Source organism: Acanthisitta chloris, unplaced genomic scaffold, assembly GCF_000695815.1.
Source record: "Acanthisitta chloris isolate BGI_N310 unplaced genomic scaffold, ASM69581v1 scaffold24615, whole genome shotgun sequence".
Lineage (NCBI taxonomy): Eukaryota > Metazoa > Chordata > Aves > Passeriformes > Acanthisittidae > Acanthisitta > Acanthisitta chloris.
Window position 1 is genome coordinate 15218 of NW_008673643.1, and position 22275 is coordinate 37492.

At 39.7% G+C, this 22275-nt stretch overlaps 1 protein-coding gene across 1 annotated transcript in view; it reads left to right on the forward strand.

The window, feature by feature from the left end:
* Positions 1-22275, forward strand: part of PHIP (pleckstrin homology domain interacting protein) — a 105537-nt gene that overhangs the window by 15163 nt on the left and 68099 nt on the right. Inside the window, exons 4-10 of the mRNA XM_009075035.1 lie at positions 3718-3878; positions 10404-10625; positions 11219-11319; positions 18093-18163; positions 18913-19013; positions 19127-19167; positions 20321-20419. Coding sequence (XP_009073283.1) covers positions 3718-3878; positions 10404-10625; positions 11219-11319; positions 18093-18163; positions 18913-19013; positions 19127-19167; positions 20321-20419 — 796 coding nt within the window. The remainder of the gene's footprint in view (positions 1-3717; positions 3879-10403; positions 10626-11218; positions 11320-18092; positions 18164-18912; positions 19014-19126; positions 19168-20320; positions 20420-22275) is intronic.

A 22275-nucleotide genomic window follows, 5' to 3' on the forward strand; every position in this document is an offset into this window, starting at 1 on the left:
AAGGTCCTGCGGGAGGAATAACCTCATGCACCAGTGGACACTGTGGCTTGATCGGCTGGAAAGCAGCTTTGCAGAAAACTGTCTGACTGTCCTGTTGTTGAACATGCCAGACACATTGTGTCCTTGCACACAAAACCCAAATGGCATCCTGGGCTGCTGGAGGCAGTGCATTGCCATTAGGTTGAGGGCATTCCTTCCCCTCTACTCAGTGTGATAAAACCACTCTGGAGTGGGTGGTCCAGCTCCTCAGAGTAAGACAGACATGGACAGACTGCAGCTAGTCTAGCCAAAGGACCAGGAAGATGATGAAGGGATGGAGGTGTCTGTCACACAAGGAGAAGCTAAGAGGCCTGGGATTGTTTAGCCCTGAGAAGAGAAAGCAGGGAGAGGGCAAGGTGGTGATGTTGGTGTTGTCAATGGTAATGGGAGTGTGTGATGAAGATGGAGCCAGATTCTTCTCATTGGTGCATCCTGACAGGACAGAGGTCATGAACCCAAACTGAAATAAAGGAACTTCAATTTAAATATAAGAAAACAGGTTTTGGAAGTGATTAAAGCTCTGGTACAGCTTGCCCAGAGCGATTGCAAAGTCTCCATCCTTGGAGGTACTCAAAGCCTGACTGGACACAGCACTGAGCGACCTGCTTGAGCAGAGTGGGTTGGAGTAGATAGTCTCTAGTAGCTCCTCACCTCAGCCATTTGGTGCTTCTGTGGTGGTGCACCATTTCAGTCTTTGAAGCTGGTCATCTATGAAGATAGGTACAGTTACTAAAAACTAGAAGCCAATTCATTTTATTTTGACCCAGTTGGTAAACAATTGATAGAAACTCAAACTTCTCCACAATTTTGATCATTTCTTCTTTACGTATTCAAAATGTCAACAAACTCTCAGCTTTCTCAGACACTGGTTTTTACTTACCAGTTAGCTCCATTAAATATGAAGAATCCTGATTTCAAAACCAGAATATAATTTGGAAGTAAGCAGTGGTTTATCATACTGTTGTGCAACAACTGCGTAGTAACATCTGCTTTTTTGTTTGTTTTCAGTGTTATTTTTAAAGAAGGATCTTACATGTAAGCAGTAAATGGGCATGTAAAATTTAGCTAATATCAATTTCCTTGGTCAGCCAGGCAGTGGATAGGAGGTGTGTCAATGCTGTGTCCTCTGCACTCATGCCCTTCCAGCAAAGAGCAGGCAGTCTTTATTATGTGGTTTTCTTCTTTTCAACCCTTCCCTTTATCTCTGTTGACTCACTGTAAGGCCCAACCAGCATTCTCTAATCCTTCCTGGGAGACAGGATCGTCTTCCTTCCCTACCTTATGTGTAACTTGTGGCTCCCACTGCAACTGTTTACCTGCTTACACCTTGTCACTCTTCCTGTCATTAACACCTTTGTTCCTACTCATTTGTGTGAGGCCAAGCAAAGACAGAAAAGTGTTAATATGGCCAAAATAAGAGAGAATTTAGACTTGCTGTCACAAGGGTTTCTAAATTTGCCTTTTTTTTTTCCCTAAGTGCAGTTAAAATCAAGCTAAATAGATTGGAGACCACATAAGGCCTGACAAGTGTTGATGCTAGGTATGTGCAACAATAATTACAAAGGCGTATAAGTAGTACAAAAACCCATCATCATTATTATTATTATTAGCAGTTGGTAACCTTTCTTGCTTTGGTTTGCATCAGAAAAATCAATTTTATTGTTTGATGATTGGTCAGATACCAAAACGAGATTTGTCTTGTGCCTGAACTAATCTTAGTTTCCTGGTGTCCTGAAATAGACTCTTGGCAAGGAAAAACCATGTCATAAAGCAAACACAACTGCATTTTTCTTGTATGAGGGGATGGGGAAGATATAGTAGAGCCTTAAGACAGTAGCGGGTCATTAACTAAGAGTGCTTTGCTCTCTGTGTAATGATTCTACTCCTCCACAAAGCATCTCGAACTAGGAAAACGTCCATGAATACTTGGGCTGCTTAGGCAGTTAAATGTATCAGGGCTGTTCTTATGGCCTGGGGCTAATGGGCTTGACAGTTGGCCATAGCACAAGAAGCTTTTGGTTCTTGCAGAGTAGTTACAATCCAGCTACAAAAATTTGCATATCATGCTGACTCATGAACCAGTGTTATGTTGGTCTAGGCCAAACCCAAGCATGCAAGAGGTTTGTAGCTGTTTTGCAGTTGATACTAGGAAGAAGAGTTGTCCATGAGCCGGCAGCATGTTCTTGTGGCCAAGCAGGCCAATGGTGTCCTGCTGTGCATTAGGAAGAGCATTGCCAGCAGGTTGGGAGAGGTGATCCTGCCCCTCTACTCGGCTCTAGTGAGGCCACACCTGGAGTGCTGTGTCCAGTTCTGGGCTCCTCAGTACAGGAGAGACATGGAGCTGCTGGATGGGTCCAGTGGAAGGCAACAAAGATGTTTAAAGGACTGGAGCATCTCTCTCTGAGATAGAAAGGATAGGCTGAGAGAGTTGGGTCTGTTCAGCCTCGAGGGACAGCTGGGACAGGACCTCATCAATGTCACTCAGTATCTGAAGGGAGGGTGTCAAGGGCATAGAGCCAGGGTCTTCTCGGTGGTGCCAGGCAACAGGACAAGAGGCAATGAGCAGAAAGTGATGCACAGAAATTCCACCTGAACATGAGGAAAAACTTCTTTGCTGTGCAGGTGACAGTGTGCTGGAACAGATTGCCCAGAGAGGTCGTGGAGTCTCCCTCACTGGAGATATTCAAGAGCCATCTGGACACAATCCTGTGCCATGTGCTCTAGGATGACCTTGCTTGAGCAGGGAGGTTGGACCAGGTGACCCACTGTGGTCCCTTCCAACCTTGCTTCCAGTCCCATTCTGTGTGAGAACGTTATATTACCTGCTTTGTCATAGTTCTGGGGAATATAAAATGTATCACCATTGCCATTCTTTGGTCTAATGATGATACACAGTGTGATTAATGTCTATGTATCCATGCATTGAGGTATTACACTTTGTTACTTTATCATTGAATAAGTAACAGTTTAAAGTTAATTACAGTGAGCTTTATTTTTCTTCACCGAAGTTGTTGATGAAGGATTTCCATTTTGTGCATTCTTACTCCTGAATTAACTTATTCCTTGTTAGCTTTTAAACTTGAAAAAAATCCCAAGCACTTTGAACTTTGATCTCTTTTGTGAGTCAAAACCAGAATTTTCTGTAAGTTCTGGTAAAGTTTGTGTGTTTGTTTAGGTGTAGTGTGTAGCAGTATTCTTAAAAGAACAAACTGATTGTATTGTCTTGCCAGTGGTGGCTAAATGGTTAATTGTGTAGCCTTCAGGGAGCAGTTTGCCTTGGAGAAGATTGGAAGGTGTGCTGATCTTCAATTAATAGCTATGTGGAAGCTCTTATGGTTGCTGCATTTGAGGTAGGCTACTCACTCCTTCGTGGAAGCTGCCTCAGTTCTCCTGAATTTCTCACACTAGGTTTGAAGTGAGAAGCATTTATTTTGGGCAGTCAGTGTTGAAAGTTACACCACATCTTTGTACTCTGCCTTGCAGTTTGGTACTTTTTTCATGTCTGTATCACAGGCTACTTTTGAATTTATTTTTTCCTAACTAGGGCAAAATGAGAGAATCACTGTAGTACAGCAAGTGGTCCAGTATTGAAATAAACTTTCCATCCTGGTCAAGTATTTTAGTTTCTGAGCACAATATAAATGCTGTGTCTTCTTTTTTTCTTTACCCATTTGGTAGTGGATACCCTGTTTTCAAGAAAACTAAATGGAAAATACAGACTTGAACGCCTTGTTCCAACTGCAGTCTATCAACATATGAAGATGCACAAAAGAATTTTAGGACACTTATCTTCTGTATACTGTGTAACCTTTGATCGGACTGGGAGGCGAATATTTACTGTGAGTACAAAACCTTTATTTTTGTAGATTCTCTTTTAAAAATACACATAATACGTCACCTAATTGTTTCCTAAAGCTGAATATGCTAAATATACTGGTTATGTATGAAGAGCAGATAAAAACTTTACTGCTGATACTCTCATATTTGCCTTTTAATAACCATGCTGGTTTGTGTGTGAAAATAGTTGTGGCAAATGTGTCTTTAAGGCTAGGTGTGATGGTGATTGCTGAGCTCTGTAGTTTGGTGAGAAAACTGTTTCTTTTTGGGGGAGAGGATTTACCCTATGTAGATTCTTTCTTCTGGACTTCTTTTCTCTAGCAAAAACATAAGCAGAATAATGGACCACCACCACAGAATTTGATTAGGAAGCCAAGTGGATAACCAGTTTGTAAATAAATAGTCTTTTGACTCTTTTCTGTAACTTTTGTTACATTTAAAGCATGACTTTTGCATTTAACAGTTTGGTGCTACACTTGCATTTGGCACAGCATGTTGAAGAAGACTATAGAGCTGAAGATTCAGGTGGTGTATTGTAACTAATGTTGGTTCACTACAAATTGTCTTTTAGAGATTCTAGGAAATTTTTTTTTATATACCAGTGTTTTTACTATTTTTTACTATTTGCCTTTTTTTTTTATTGCTGTTAAGACATAAATATTAGACAGATGTCTGAAATCAGTACTGGAACTGCAGGTTTCCCAGGAAATGGGGTTTATAAATTCAGATAGATGTCAGTGTAATTTGGTTGACTTGGCAAGTAGTCAATTTCAGTAGAGACAAAGATCTCATAAATACATACCTTGTGCCAGTCTGGGCTGCTTTGGCTGCATTTATTGCCTTCTCACAAACACTGCCTGTAATTGATACCTGTGTGGATCCAGGAGCTTGGTTGTGTCCTTTTTAACCTCATGGCAGATAACTCCAACAGTGCAGGTAGGAGTGCAGTTCACGTTTCCTACTTTATATATTGCAGTACTAACTTCTAAAATTATTTCCAGGCAGTTGTAAACATAATTTACCCTTTTTACCACGGATGTTTTGCTTTGTTGCATGAAGAGATGTGTGGTTGCAGGCATGAGAGACGCTTGTAGTGTTTCGAACAGTCCCGTTTATTTGTTCGCTTGTTACTTCAGGCATTAGCAGCGACTCTTTTTCAATTTTTTTAGCTTTCATCAGCAAACTAAGTCATAGGCATTGAAATCTTGTGTCCTGCAGTTTGTCTGATTGAGCTGTCAGGAAAAGGGCTCTTTGTCGTGGGTTTATTTTACCTATGGTATGGCAGAATGCATTAGAGGTTTTATGTTTACGAGGTATAAAAATTGCATATGCTCACAATGTTCACCTCTAAATAAAAACTTCTGTTTGTCCTTCCCAGATGAAGTGCCTAAAACTCCTTCTTAAGATCTTCCAATTCTTCATTTTCCTAAAACTTTCCCATATTCTTTCCTTTTCCAGAGGCATATTAAACGTTCTCCATGTGCAGTAAGTGTTCCTTGTTGCACATTCCCTTGCTTTTTGCAGTCTGATGTAAAAGTGGTTAAAGAGAGAGAATTCTCTTGATTCTATAACAGCAGTTTGCTTCCAAGAGAGAAGTAGAAGAACCTGAAGTAAAGTGGAGGTGGGGGCAATATTGCTTCTGCAACCCCAGAGCTTTGGTGGCAGTCCTTTGCTGACTGGTGTCCTGATATGATTGATGGAAAAAAAGGTTCCCAGTTTAGATCATGATTACTTCCATCTGGCATTAAATAAAATGGCCACAGAAATGAATTGTGACTGCTGAATTTTCATTTTGGGGGTCCTGGGACAGAACTTCTTACCTTTGCATTTTTAGGTAAATTCAGTGGGGTTTTTTTGTGTAGATGTTTTAAGTGGTTATGGGCAGTTGGAAAACCAGTGGGTTGTATTCCACACTTCAGTAAAATCCAAGTTGCTGTTGCTGGCCTGATGTAGTCAGTGGATAAAAGGTCGTGAACTGTTGTGTTGTAATTGCATCTGTATAATGAAACTGTGCCAATTCTTTTCAATCTAGATTACTATTACTTCTAAAGTCTCTAGTGTAGTAAGTAGAAATAGGAATTTATAATCAAAATCAAACTTCATTCTGGACACATCTGTTGCCAGCGTGCAAATTTGCATGCATCAGTAGGGAATTGGTCTTGCTTTATATTTTTACTCTGCAACCTTCAGTGTGATGTTAGCTAGATAAGCTGTTGGTTTAGATTTATAATGGGTTCTAGAAGATGCATCATAATTGTTTCCTGTTCCACCTGACCTCTGAAGGATTGAAACCCTCTATATTAAAGCTTTGTTCATGTTCTGTTTCAAATTAAGAAGAAAAGAAAGTGATCTCAGCACTTTCTTGAGTCATGCTCATCTGGGAGATGTCGTCTTTGCTTGGAAAATGGTGCTTTTATTTTGCCTAGTGAAGAGACAGTGAAAACAGGATATTATGCATTTTTCCTACTAGCCTAGTAGGTGTGTACTGCATTCACGTAGCAAGGTTTTGGTAGCAGGGGGACTTAAAAGGGTGGCTTCTGTGAGAAGCTGCCAGAAGCTTTTCCCATGTCCAACAGAGCCAAGGCCAGCCAGATCCAAGACAGACCTGCCGCTGGCCAGGCCCAAGTCCATCAGTGGTGGTGGTGGCATTTCTGGGATGATGTATTTCAGAAGGAAGAAAAAATTACTGGGCAACTGCAGCTGGGAGAGAGGAGTGAAAACGTAAGAGAAACAGCCCTGCAGACTGTAATGTGAGTGAAGGAGGACTAAGTGGTCCAAGTGCTGGAGCAGAGATACGCTACAGCCCGTGGGGCAGGCTGTGGTGGGGCAGGCTGTCACCCTAGAGCCTATGGAAGTCCATGGTGGAGCAGAGACCCACCTGCAACCCCCAGAAGAACCCATGCCAGAACAGGTGGATACCCAAAGGAGGCTGTTGACCCCGTGAGAAGCTTACACTGGAGCAGGCTCCTGGCAGGACCTGAGGAGAGAGGAGTTCACACTGGAACAGGTTTGCTGGCAGGACTTGTGACCCTGCAGCAGAGCAGGAGCAGACTGTTCCTTAAGGACTGCACCTTGTGGAAGGGACCTGTGCTGGAGCAGTTTATGGAGAATTGCAGCCTGTGGAAAGGGCTCATATTGGAGAAGTTCTTGGAGGACTGACTCCTGTGGGAGGGACCCCATGCTGGATCAGGGGGAGAGTGTGAGGAGTCCTCTCCCTGAGGAGGAAGGAACAGCAGAGCCAATGTGTGATGAACTGACCACAGCTCCATTCCCCATCTCCCTGTGCCGCTAGGAAGAAGGAGACAGAGAAAATCAGAGTAAAGTTAAGCCTGGGAAGGAGTGGGGGTGAGAGGGGCAAGGTTTAGTTTTTATTTTTCTCATTATCCTACTCGGATTAATTGGCAGTAAATGAAACTTGTTTCCCAAGCTGTCGGATCTGTTTTCCCCTGGTGTTAACGGGGCAGTGATCCCTCCCTGCCCTTATCTCCACCCATGAGCCTCTCATTCCCCTGCCCAGCTGAGGAGGAGAGGGATAGAGCAGCTTTAGTGGGAACCTGCTGTCCAGGCAGGGTTAGCCCACCTCAAGGTCATGTGATGATTGTTTCTATTTGTATTCTTTTATGGCGTTCACAGGATATTGTACCTCTTGGTTTATTTTCCTGAATATACAAAAATATTTTTGTTATACAAACTGTGTTGTCTTGGTAATTTAGTGGTTTGGGTTTTTTTACTGCATACAATTAAGGCATCTTTACTTGCAAAGATACAACTCAAAGACCTATCAGCCATCACTGAAGAAAACCTAATTATTTTAGACACTTTGTATTCTGTGTCTCTTGGAAAGTGTGACTTTCAGAGCCCATGCAGGGTAATAGAAACAAGCATTGTCTGCTCTAGAAACAAGTGTTCTGCACTACTCATCTTTCTGACTGCAAAGAGGGATGGCCAACTCCTTTTTCCCCACCTTTATCTTCCTGTCTCCTCTGAGACTTACTGTTTCTAGGGAATAATAAATGTTCTGTAATAGTCTGTGTAAGATTTCCAACCCAAGATTAATTTGTATGTTTCTTGGCAGTTTCACTTCAGCCCACAAGTGTGTGTAATGGTAGGAAAATGAACCAATTTTACTCCATACCTTGGCAGTGCAGTCATCAATTCCCTCTCGGTGCTGAACTTGTTCTAGGATTCACTTTTGACAGATGCTTTTTAATAGGCGTATAATTCCTAGCAGTTGTAGATACAACCTTGGAAACATGAGCTGTGGTGTAAGTCAATGCCCTTGCTAGTAGAGCTGCAACAGTATTTTAAGAGTTGTGGATTGCCCCATTGAGTTCAGACAGAATCCCATTAATTTATTTGAACTCTAATCTTGTTACCTTGCCAAGATGCTTCAGAATTTTTAATTTTACCTTAGTTTTTTCACTTTTCCTTCTCTCTCCCCACCCCTTGTCTTTTTCCCCTCTCCTTTTGTCTTGCTGAGACTTGGCTAACAGCCATTTCTCTCTGCAGTGGAGATGTGCAGCACATGCCTCTATAGCTATACTATAGCTGGCAGGGAGCAGCTCATTTTATGTTGATGTTTCCTTGGTTTGCTGTTGTTAAATATATCTCTGAGGACCCTGCAGGTGGCATTAGCTCCCTATAACTGCTTTTTTTATCTCACTGGCCATTTTACATCTTTACATGGTTTGTGGGTGATTTCCAGTTTCTATAGCAGTTTGGAAGTTTAGGGCTCCCCATTCTCTTCTTCTAGAGTCTCTCTTCAGAGCAGTGAGGCTATTACTGGTCAGCATCAGGTCTATACACATGCAGACAGGTACACCCTTTTGCCTTGGCTTGCTGGTTTTGTTTTTTGGTGGTGACTGCACTTTTGAGAAGAATAGAGAAGCTTCTTCATACTCTAAAGATTCACATCATGATAACAGTAGAAGAACAACACAATCTCGTACTATAATTCAGATAATTATTCCTTCAAGTAGGTGTACACTCTGAACCTTTCTGAAGCTTTAGATACAGCAGTGCAAACTTGAATCTAGATAAAGGAACAGTTGGAGAAATTTAGCACTTGAGTAGCAGGGGTGGGGGAAAAAATCTGAGTGCTTTATACAGTGCTCATATGTTTAAGTAAGCAAAGGGATTAAAACTGAATCTGCTTAGAGCTTTATAAGCAGAGTTTAGAGCAAAAAGGGGCCCTCTATGCAGCAGGTTTGCTGGTTCTGTTGTAAACCTGTTTTCATTTGTTCATTGAAATTGATTTGGAAGTGTGCATTGCTGCTTTAGCAAGTTTTCAGCTTGTTTACCAACGTTTTTCTTCTTTTTCCCATTCTTGCTCAGCAACTTAGTAGAAATAAATAAAAGCTGTAAGGGAAATAAGCCTGTGTGTATATGATTGTCAAAAACATCCTGTGACAGAGCTACTAATTTTACTTTTTTGCCAAATAACACTGTGTGTCTCTTTCAAGGCATTCACGATAAGTGAGGTTTGGAGCCTTTGCAAAAGCATTCAAACAATTGCATTTAAATGCAGTTAAACAACTGTAAATTTTAGAGGTCCTTGAATCTTCTTTCTTCTTGTAGAAGTTCTGGGTAGGTGTGCATCTTACTGGGAGGTCCCAAGTTCTCCTTATTAATTAAAACGTGTTCCTGGAGGCAGCTTACTTTGTCACATAGATATTTCAGCTGAGCTAAAAGTAGCAATAAAGGTAGAATAAGATGCATAGTATGTTCATTTATTGAGTCTTACAGCTGTACCTGCTTTAGCATGGAGGATGGACTAGATTATCTCTAGAGGTCCCTTCCAACCCCAGTCATTTTGGCATCTGTGACTTTTGAGGTTCATGTCAAATAATTGGATTGAAACATACTTTTGTTGCTGTGTTAAAATGACTAACGAAGTCCTGCCTTAGGTGAAATAAAGAGAAATTACAGAATTGGGGTGTACTTGCTAATAGACTGCTCTATTTTTCTTTTTAAATGATAATATCCTAAGGATGTTGGAAAAATTGAAGATTAATGCGCAAAAAAATAGTTGTGGCATTGTCCAAAGGTTTGCAAAGTGGTGCCTGTTAGTAAGGTGCTCACACAGGCTCTTTACCTCACTGTTACTGTGGCAAGTATCCTCCTAATGCTGGTAGGGCATGATGTTCAAACTAGGAAGATTAGGAACATGGGCAGGAATAATACTAAATGTACCAAGTCATAATTCACTTTCACGTTTAACATAAATTTTTATTTTAATGTATTGCAACAGCTTCCTCAGTTTGTGCTGGGTTTTTGGGAAAAGTGCCTTACTGAAGCATAAACCGTCATGCTGTAGGATTTGTGATCTGTATTATAAATACATCATGCTTTGTATATACTGTTGAGAATCAATATAAACTTGTGTTTTAAATGCAGTGTGTAAAACTGTTAAAAGCATGGTGGGGAATTATCTGTATGTCACCAGTTCTGGTTGTCAGTTCACTGTATTAACTGTAGCATCAAAGCAATCAATGGTATGGTTGAAATTATTTCTGCTTTACTTCTAGGGTTCAGATGATTGCCTTGTAAAAATCTGGGCAACTGATGATGGAAGGTTGTTGGCTACCCTGAGAGGCCATGCAGCTGAAATATCTGATATGGCAGTAAACTATGAAAACACCATGATAGCTGCTGGAAGCTGTGATAAAATGATCAGAGTTTGGTGCCTTCGAACTTGTGCACCCTTAGCAGTTCTGCAGGGCCACAGTGCATCTATAACATCATTGCAGGTAGGTTTTTGCTTTTGAATAATGCATCGTTTGCTTGCAAAAGGAACCACCTGAGAATGTTCAGTGTAGTAAAAATGCATGTCTGGCAACTAAGGAATTTTCTTGGTGTGCATTGTGAAATAACCTGTTTATTATCAAAATGCCTGACCCCTGGAGAATGCCAGACATAATCCTTAGTCAAAAAAATTGCATGATGCATGAGCACAGTTGTGTTGTGAGCTGTGGTTCCTTTACAGGCTGCGATTCTGAGTGCAGGTGCTTGGAGTAAGAGCTGCAGTCACTGCTAGTACTCTTGTTTTTGTTTAGAGTTGCATGCTGTTGCACAACTTGCATAGTGGGGAGGGAAAGGAGCCCAGAGTGCTTTGGCAAGTAACCCAGAAGGATTGTTCTGAAGGAAGAGTGTGACTCTGAGTAGCATTGTGTTATTTTGGTGTTCATTGCAATTTGTTTTCCTTAAGTATGGTTTGATCTTTGGGGTTTGTTTTTTTGTTTTTTTGGTTTTTTTTTTTTTGCGAGAAGTCAATGACTTGCAGATCTTAGAACATCTGGAACAAATCAGCAGAATGTTTTTTTTTCTTTCCCCTTTCCCCCAGTTCTCTCCACTGTGCAGCGGCTCAAAGAGATACTTATCTTCAACCGGGGCAGATGGAACAATATGCTTTTGGCTCTGGGATGCTGGGACCCTTAAAATAAAGTTAGTTGCAATTTTATTTATTGCTGTTTCTTTTTATGTAATTAAGAATGATGTACAAATGCTGGAGAAAAATTTGACGAACCAAAACTTGTCATTGGCTAGTTCACTGTGTGATTATTGGGTATGATCTGTTTCTGATGTAGCTATAGCTTGTTTGCTTATCTCTTAAGGACTGAGGCGTGACATTTTGTGGAGTGATGTTGTATATCTGTTAATTTAGAAAAAAGTTTGCTGTTTGATTTGTGTAATATATTGTCAAAGTTGTTGCTTTTTAGTTCTGTTCTCATCTCTTAGTCCCAAATGAAATGAAAATTTAGACATGACAATCAGTTTTTTAAGGAGATGGTATGTGCTGGTATAAATTAGGATGGGATGTTTTTGATATTGTTTCTTTATCTGTATTACCTTATCATAGTTGCTCTTTACTGTAGCATAGCAGGAGGTAGAATTCTTGGGCAGCTGTGTGTTGGTGGCTGAAGCTGAGCCTGGAGTTTCTGCCTTCAAAGATATTGAGAAATGTTGTCAGGACTTTTAAACAGAGATTGTTCAGTAGCTTTCAAATGCTTTTTGCTCTTTCTTTTCCTTTATCACAAACAAGCTGTATCTTAGAATTGGAAGTGGTTGTTTTAGTAATCATTAGTGATTTAGCTCTGGGGATGGGATCAGTTCTGGATATGTACTCCTGGCAGGTACATTCCATTTTGTTGTAGTTTTAGTAATTGCTGTTAGAATCTTCTTCTTGCTGTGTGCTGAGGTTATGCAGAGCTTGCAGGCACCTTTGCCAGGCACTTCTCTGGTTGTCTAGACCTTAACTATTTTGATGTTCTCTGCGTGTTTTGGCTCTTTTTTGGTCCTATAAATGAAGCTGTGTCTCAGGCTGTTAATCCGCTGCTGGTTAGTGCATGCTGTAATCAGAGTATGACTCTCCTTATTGAGGGGAGAGGAGGAGATGGCTTACATGCTTATTTCTGTTGTGTTACAGGAGAGGAGTTCCCACCTTGCACCTCATTATTTTTCTTAAGGTTTCCTAAGTCTGAGCTCTTGTGGACAAGATGAAATCTTAATCTGCCTTATTTGTAAACCTTTTGAGCCTGCGTGTTTGTTTCTTTTAGTGCTTTCCTTTCTTTTTTTCTCCTTTTCCTAAGGTGAAGTTTGAGTCTATGGAATTGAATTTTGAAACAAATTCCATCATTAGAGAATAGTAGAAGCCTTGAGAGTTAAGTAGGTTGTACTATATGAGCTGGGAGATGAATGTGTAGAAATTATGAATGTTTGGATGAATCATGGAGTTGGTCGGGATTTGTCTTAGGGTGAAACTTAGGGAGGGAGAAAACTGGTGTCAGGTATGGTAGGGAATTCTCAACTATTTCCCTTCCATGTTGATACGTAATTGTGGAATAAAGATTTTCAGTGAGATGTGCTCAGCAAATACTAAAAGAGTTAAAGATTTTTGAGTAATGTTTTCATGTATAAGTAGTTTCAGCAGATGTGATTAGACAGTGACAAAGAGAAAGGAGATTAGTTCAACTGTTGTGTGCAGCTCAGCAAGGAAGTGGTCTGGTAACCCAAGTCATGCCAATGATTCACGTTGCTTAACAACAGTGTGCAGATTAAATTTTAAGACTGGAAGTTTTATACCATTCTTACCTTCTGTTTCGGAGGTATTTTGTGTGCTGTGTTTGAGAAGAGAGAGGAAGCCATTAAGCTGTGTTTCTTCAGTCTGGGAAAAAGCAAATGCACGAAGATGAGTCATGTGCAGTCATGAGTGTGTTGAAGAGGGCATAAAATGAGTAATTGCTTGTCGGCCCTTATGGTTCTAGAGGGGATCAGATGAAGGTAGCCAATTCCAAACTGAAAGGATATTTTTTTTTTTTAGAAAACATGCAGCTATGTTACAAAATTCCTTGCCACAGGGTATTATGCGTTATATGAAGATATTAAAAGGCATCACTGTGTGCTTTTTTCTTTTTTTTTTAGGTCTTTGAACTTTGTAGAGTTCTTATGTATTTGAAGTAATTGCTGCTTTTTGATCCAAGCTAAAACTTGACAAAAATGTAGCGAAGTCTAATTAAGAAACAGTTATGTCTTTTGGGACTGGGACATAACTGTATGCCACTTAAGATACCAAAATAGTTGAACACTCAGAAAAGTTCTAATTTCTTGAGTAGAACACTGTAACAGTTCAGGGAACTTGTTAGTTACACTAAGTTTTACTTAACGTGCTAACTGTAAGCTTTTCTAACTGTGGTTGTCATGCTTGTTCCAGTAAACCAAAGTAAATGGAATACTGGGAAACTAGAAGGCCAGTGTGATTTTCCAAAAGGAAGGCTGTATTGCATGGCCAGTGCATCTCAGTAATGTTGCCATAACAGTTTTCAGTGAGGTGATTGTACTTCCTTACACATTTAGATCTGGTTCTACTTCCAGAACTGTGGAAACATGGCAAGTTCCCCCCATATCCATTCAATAATGTGCTGGGGGAAAACAAGTACTAGCAGTATAAGAACATCAAGGAAAGCAGGATTCCTGTTAATTTTTTTTCTTAAGGCCCTGTGTGAGGTTGTTTTTTAAGAACATGGTGTGTAGACCATCTGGAAGAGAGGATCACTGGTGAGGTGGGAAGTTTGTCCTTCCTGTTACCACTATAGTAAAAAATATAAGCTTGCTTCTCTTCAGTATCTCTAAAGAGGAGGAAAGATGGAGGAAAAATAAGATCTTACTGCAGTTACTCAGGCTCTGAGCTTGCTGCCCTGTATCTTGATTCCAGCATGACTCCCACCCCAGGAAGGAGAAATTGGAGCTTTCAAGCAAGACCAAAAGTTCTGAGTAGTACAAATGAAGGATGCTTTAACATGCTTAAGTCAGAACTTGATTTCTGAGCTTGACTGCAGCCTGTCCTGCAAGAATACAATTACTATCTGTGATGAAAATACGTTACTAAATTATCCGGTACTTCACATGGGTTCTGGTGATGAAGCCTTGAAACTTTAGCTAGTTAGGAGAAAAATCTATATCCCACCCCCTGCTTTTTATACTCAGCACTACTTGAATCAGCTGGCAGTGAGTAAGGTTATGGGCTGTTGGGCAGCCTCGTGATGGATCATGTGGTTGATTGTAGTTTCAAGATGACTGGCAGTGCCAGCAGTACTTTGCTAACTTTTTCATGAAATACTGGAAAACAGAATTGGGATACACTGTGGTGTTCAGTGTGCTCTTGAACTAAAAATAATCAGTTCTGTTCTTAACTGCACTGAGAACTGTTTCAGTGGCACCTGGCTTGGATGGTTAAGTCTACTGTATCAGTTCCGTGTCTTCAACTGAAAATTGGACTTGGTCCCTCCCGAGAATAACTATCACTCAAGGGAATCTTGCCCTGTAATTTCTTCGTGAGATGAGGAAATTCAAAACTGTTCTTTGCTCCCCACTTATAAGATCAAGATATTATGGAGCAAATATCTCAAGAGATGATGAAAAAATTGGAAAAATCGCTACATTGAAAATGGTAGTATTTGCCATTAGAATGGACTTTGACATACTCTAAGGCTTCTTATTGCTAAATGCCTTATCCTAGTTGTGTTTTGTGTTTTTGTTTTTTTTTATCTCTGCAAATGTTTATTTTGTTTCATTCTTAGATTGCAAAAATTCTTCTTATGCAGCTTTGCCAGCAGCTCTGCTGCAGTATTAATAGCATCCCTTGTATTAGAGCCTTCCTGTGTTGATCTTCCAGTTTTTTTATAACATTGTTAGCTGAGGCATGTTCAGCATTTGGGTCAGACATATGGCCCAGCCAGGAGGTGCTTGGAGACAGGGCTCTGTTTTGGTGAACTGCAAAAGGACACATTGCAGTAGATTTGGTGTCATAGGATGAAACACAGATATTGGCACAGTTGACCACAAAATTCTCATGTTGTTCAAAGCAGAGTGAGCAACCTTGTTCACATGCTTCTGTGACTAGTGTGGGTGCATGTTCTTCAGCATTATAGAGCCTCCTGTGTGCTCCTCTTCTTTCAGTGAAAAGGTTTCTAGCCAGGCAGTTACCATGTGTGCCTAAAAGCAGTAACATTCCAGGCAGATTAATTTGGTTTCCAAATACAGCAATGTTAAGATTCCTGCAGGTAAATAATTCCAAGGATATAACCCAAACAAGATGGGAAAATAATTGAAAATTTAGGCAATTGAGGCTTTCCTGGATTTAGTCTTCTGTTACACAGAAGTTGGATCCTGCATCAATTTGCAGTGGGGAGGAGAAAGAAAATCTGCCCTGGGTCATCAGAAACTGAAGAATAACGTGCCTCAGTTTTAAGGGAGAATTATTACAACTGGTCAGTGCATCAAAGTTTTAAATTAGTTGCACTGCAAAATATTTGCATATGTATTTTTTATGAGAAAGATACTTAGTTTTCTTGTTATTCTTCTGCCACCTGTTTGGATCACAAGTTTCCAGTGTTAGCCTGCTACTGACAGACCATATGAGCAAGGCAGCAGAACCGTCTCACAGATTTGGGTAGAGGAGCTTGCTGTACTGCTTTTCTTCTTGTCTATTTTTTCCCCCATAATTTTAAAAAGTGGAAAAAAAGTTAGGAAAAACACGTGCTGATGATTTTGACATTCCTGTTTTGGGCAAGACATTGATTTCTCAGTTGTCATCAGTGTGGTGTGATACTTCCCATCTGCTTTCTTTAGCAGAAGGCACTTGATGCTAAAGGAGCTGGTCATACATCAGAATTCACATACACTGAACTTGTGAACAAAGACTTAATTTGTGGAGCTTGTATCACACATCTGTTTTCTGTGAAGAAGTTTTGCCTGAGCCACCACATGACCAGAGTTTGGTTAGGCTGCAGGTCTTAGATTAGGTCACCATTCCTGCACTTCTGCTGCACTTTGAAGTTGAGACATTGAACATGAGTTGAGGCATGAACTTGAGACTTTTATAGGTATGTCTCTTAGTCCCTTTTATATGTGAGTATGTCCTTTATTTGTGGTACATGGACCAAATTGCTTCTTTCCTGTTCTGAGAGCAGCTTTTTTGTTAATTGCAGCCTCTGTCATTTCTGGATTCATGTTGAACTGAATACACATCTCCAGGAGGAAAATGGCTTACCAGAGCTTTTTTTTGGTCCTCCCTATGAAATGTTTGTGAAGGTATCTTAATACCTTCCTTACACTTAATAAATGCATTGAGAATATTTATCAAGTGAAACAATTAACTTGGTTTCCCTATGTTGCAAGAAATAATGCTTTTGTCCCCTTTCCTTGCTTCCCAAAAATACCAATTGCCCAGTTCATTTTGTAAGGACCACAGTCTGCTCTATTGTATATGAATGACATAAACCTTTGTCTCCTAATGCCTGGAATAGCACGCATTAGAAAGACGTAAGTCTGAGAATTTAAACTGGTTGTCCAAACTAGAGTGTAAGTACATACTTGCTCTATTTTGCAGCTCTACAAAGGCTGAGCTCACAAACAACAGTGGAAGAAAACAGCAGCCTATTTATCTATTTACACTTGTTCCAAATTATGTAAGCTGCATATTGAATTGTCTGATAGTTCTTTTTATGTTAGTGTCTCAGTTAAGGAGGATTTTGACTCTTGTGTAGAATAGATATTTGTCTTGTTTAATGTATCCTGTCTTGGAGATTGTAATAATCATTGGCACAATTCTGCAGGGAGTTGCCTTAAAACTCCTGGAGGACAAGTCACAGAAACAGCCTATATTGACTGGACAGTTTGGAGAAAGATTTCTTAACTAGTATTGCTGATGTTTATTACTTTGCTTTATGTATAATCTCCACTAAGGTTAAATGCTTATTACTTTCTTTGAGACAGCAGTAGCTGATCAGTGGAGAAAGGTCTCTTACACTTCTGCCTTGGCTGAAATGAATTATATAGACTATTTTGCTTTTAAAAGAGAAAATTTTGGATGTTATGAATATGCATTCTTTTATGTTAAAACAAATCTTTAGTGATGACACTTGTGGGTGTAGTGCTGCTGTTCTCTAGTAAGTCAATTCTTTGAGGGAAGATTGCAGATGGCATACTATGCAAGACCACCTACTGGTTTGGGGTTGCTGCAGTGCATGAACAGAACTGAAGTAATGATCAAAGAACCTGATCTGGTTTGCTTTGCTTTTGCACACTCTTGAAGTGCCAAATCCACTGAAGCTTTAGTTCTACTTGGGCTTCAGGTTCCTGAAATGCCTAAGAGGAAGCAAGAGCCATAAAGAAAATCCCTTACAAACTTCTCACCACTGTCCTGACATTCCTTGGGCATTATGTGAAACTAGTCCACAAAGAATATACATCCTTTGAAGAAACTTCTATATTCTAATTCTGTGAAAAACTGAATTTATTTGTATTTCTCCTGTGTCCTTGTCCATAAAGAGCACCAAGCTCTATTTCTACTTTGTGCTGCAGGAGAAAACCAGAGTTCCAGTACACCCAGTGGTTTAAAACTGAATGTCATGGGCAGCTCTCTGTTCTGCTTTGCTGGTGACTTCAGGGAAGTGTGTTGTGCAGCCATATCAGAGGGAAGAGGGGAATGGGATTTAAGTTTGATGCAGCTCTCCTTGATACATGGATTATTTAGTCCATCTGGATGTCTTAGTTTCCTAAAGATCAGATCATGAAGCATAGTCACACAAAATTGTTTATAGATGGGCAGCCATCTGTTCCTCATATTTAATTTTATCCTTCTGTGCTTTATTTCTAAGATACTGACTTGTTACTTGAAGCCCTATTAGCAAATTATTTAACTGTTTCTTTATTTGTAGTCCAAGGCCAACAAAGTTTACAGAACGTCCTCGGCCTGGAGTCCAAATGATCTGTTCTTCTTTTAGTGCTGGTAAAAGACTTTTCTTTTTTTTCTCATCTAGTATCAATATAATAAGTGATCAAAGAGTAAAATAAAGTACAGTACAGTTACTGGAGCATATTTTTTTGTTAATAAGATGGATTTGAATGAAAGCGGTTATTAAAAAAACCAAACCCAAGTATTTAAAATAGAAATTCAGAATTTCTGCATTAATGTTTGGTGCTACAGAAATTCTTGGAAATGGTTAAAGATGAAATGTTGAAAGGAAGTCTCTTGTGAGTGCAAGTCTTTTTAAAACACCTTTCCCTCAGAGTGATTCTGGGAGTCAGCTTTATCTGAGGTAATTTATAGGGATTTGTACAAGGTGTCGATTACTGAATTCTCGCAGCCTGACTTTCATTGATTCCAGAGTTGGCAACGGAAAAATGCAACATAAATAGTTGGATAAAATATAAAAATGCACTGGAGTTCTAGTTCCATTTAATTTTTGTTAAGATTGAGGCTTCTAAGAGCTTAGTTGCAAGCAAATTGCTCTAGTTAGCTAATCTTTCAAATACGTCTGCTGGTGCATGGTTATCTGACAGCAAGTGAGAGATAATCCAACTCCAGTTAAATTTTTGGATTTCTGAAGGTTGTTTTGACATCAAGGTCTGTTACAGGCATAGCTGAAATGAGATACAGCTATAAAATCGAAATATTTGATGTTACATCCCTTTGAAAATACTGTAATAACAGTAGATTACCCTTTTTCTTACGTCTTATCTGTTTGTTTCTTTCAGGTGGAATGTTTTTGGCCACTGGGAGTACAGATCACATCATTAGGGTTTATTTCTTTGGATCAGGTCAGCCAGAGAAGATATCAGAGTTGGAGTTTCATACTGTAAATACTTTTCTAAAATTACATATGTATTTGATTAAAATAATAATTTGGATAAAAGGGGATAATACAAATAAATTTGATTTTGTTTCTTTTTCTGCTCTTTTTTTATATAGGACAAAGTTGACAGCATTCAGTTTTCTAATAGTAGTAGCAGGTAAGCACACTCTTTTTTCAGAGCTAGTCTTTTTGACCTTGTGGACATTTGTAAATAGCAATTTCTGGTAGTAGGTATTACAAAGAAAATAAAAGCTCTGTGTTTTGAGTTTCATCCAGTTTAATAATTTCTAAGTATTGGACCTTTACTGTTTCATTTTAATAATGCTTACAGTTTTGCAGTTGTTTTCATGGTAATGAGTAAAATATTTTGAATTTGCCAAAATTATGGAGTATAAAAATACTTGATATTTTGTCCTCTGAATATGTGTATATATATTGCCATATATATACATGCATTTTTAGAAAAAATTTAATATGTAAACCTTTTTCCGTTAAATGATGGATACAAAAATAACTATCAAACTGGTTCTAACAATATTTTCTTTAGCTAGCCTAATGTTTTCTAATGTTTTGCTCTAAGTTCTGGATGTTGGATGTGAAGGATGCTAAAGAAATCAGTTGATCATTTATTTGATATTCTAATGTACACTGTTATCATGATATAAATAGTTGTAAACCAAGCTCTGTTGTGCTGTGCTCCAACCACCTCTTCCTCCTCCTCCAACCTCTGAAGCTCTAAAAGGGGGGAAAAAAAACATGGGGGGAAAAACTCAAGCTGGGAAACACTTCTTCAGATAACTGTCATTGTACTTTTTCAGTATACAGTGCAAGCTTATCAGGAGTAGGCTCTGTGTTAAGTCTTGTCTGTGCTTGTATTTGCAGGGCTCTCCTGGTCCTTCAGCTAGTTTTACCCCTGCAGTTTCATGCTTAGCTTTACCTGGTGTGATAGGGTCGATGCTTATTGGGTTATGGTGTCCATGTGCCAGAGCAGTGTCATAACTTGGCAATGTGCACCAAAGGTCAGAGATGAGTTAGTTTGAAGGGGCTCAGGATAGCAAAGCAGTTTCTCCTTCTTGCAGACCTTTGATTTTTTATTTTTTTTTTAATTTTTTTTTTTAATATAATTTTTTTTGCTGCTATGGGAAGTGTTTTTCACCTCACACCATTTTCACAACATCCTGACACTGTTTGGACTTCTTACTCATAGCTTCCTTTTTTTGAGTTCTGCATTTGGTAACTTTAATTTTCAAGTGTCCTTTCTGTACAGATTTGCCTTTGCTCTCTGAGTAACTTGTTTCCCCTTTGGTTAGGTTTGTGAGTGGAAGCCGTGATGGAACAGCACGAATCTGGCAATATAAGCGAAGGGAATGGAAAAGCATTTTGTTAGATATGGCTACTCGCCCAGCAGGGTAAGTGATGTGAAATGTTCTGCTGTCTGACAGATTCTTGAGGGCCATTGATATCATTGGCTGACTTATTAAAAAAATAAATAAAAAAAGACATTGAGAGAAAAGAAAAAGGAGGGGGTTAAATTATTGCTTAAATGCGTAGTATGCTTTGTATAGCTGTTGAAATCCAGTGAAAATAAATATTTGACTACATATTCAGCTGTGGAAACTAGTTTGTCCTGATAATAGCTCCAGTAGTATTTTGATTAGATTAAAAGAATAAAAGATACTCAAAAAGAGATTAAAGATGAAATTTACATAGCTTTTTACATAGATATTTATTTCTGGGGCAAGAAAACCAGGTCAGATCTCTTCCTGAGACTGCTTGCATGTTATTAATACTGAGAGATATTGTGGAACTTGTGTGCCCAGAAAAGCTGTATTGGGTTCTTTTCATACAACATGCCAGAGCAAATAAATTGCTTGGCCTGTAATGGGTTTTCATTTGTTAAAACAATCTGAGTATTTACCAGACTTTGTAGGTATGAGAAGCTTCTGTACACTAGAACAAGCAACAAAAGAGGTTTGAAGATGGAAAATTACTTAGTAGGATTTATGGCTTGCTCCTTATTATTTTGGCATGAAGATATTTTCTGGTTGACATATATTAAAAAGATTTGTAACATATTTAAGGAATAAACTTTCTTCCCCTTACTGATCATACTGAATGGTTTGAAGGATAATACTTAGTCAGAAGAAAAAATTGAATGGTTTTGGTAGTAATCCTGTGGAAAGATACCTGAAAAGTCTAAGAGAGGAATGGAATACCTCGGGGTTTGGATAGACAGGAAGCTAAACATGAGCCAGCAGTGTGCTCAGGTGGCCAAGAAGGCCAATGGCATCCTGGCCTGGATCAGGAACAGTGTGGTCAGTAGGACCAGGGAGGTGATTCTGCCCCTGGACTCGGCACTGGTGAGGCCACACCTTGAGTACTGTGCTCAGTTCTGGGCCCCTCAGCTCAGGAAGGGTCTTGAGGTCCTGGAGCAGGTCCAGAGAAGAGCAACGAGGCTGGTGAAGGGACTGGAGCACAAGTGCCATGAGGAGAGGCTGAGGGAGCTGGGGGTGTTCAGCCTGGAGAAGAGGAGGCTCAGGGGAGACCTTATCACCCTCTGCAGCTCCCTGACAGGAGGTTGGAGTCAGGTGGGGGTTGGTCTCTTCTCCCAGGCAACCAGCAGCAGGACAAGAGGGCACAGACTCAAGCTCTGCCAGGGGAGGTTTAGGTTAGATATTAGGAAAACATTTTTTACAGAGGGATTTATCAGGTATTGTAATGTGTTGCCCAGGGAGGTGTTTGATTCACCATCCCTGGAGGTTTTCAAGCTGAGACTGGATGTGGCACTTAGTGCCATGGTCTAGTACCCACGGTAGGGTTGGACTTGATGATCTCAGAGGTCTTTTCCAACCTGGTTGATTCTATGATTCAATGATTCTATGAGCAGAAGACTTAATAAGATGTAATTTAGTTAGACATTCAGATGAGAGAGTAACTTGTCAATTATGGACAGATGCAACAAAAGGCGAATATCAAACTGTTGGACAATAGTGTAGGAAACACTGGTACTTTGATAACAGACTGAGTTACTCTGAGTACAAACTTAGTTTTAACCGAATCTGGGAAAAATAGGAATGGATTCTTCTTCATTGTGGTTATAAATGCTGAACTTTTCTGAGAAAACTGAACTGCTTATTTCAGTAAAGCACTGTTAGCAGGTTTCTGTTTTGTCCTTTTGACTAGAGGCATAAGTGCAGTTCCAAATTTGATCTTTTCTGCACAAGCACAGTTTTGTCACAGAAAATGAAATTGCTGCACTGAAAGG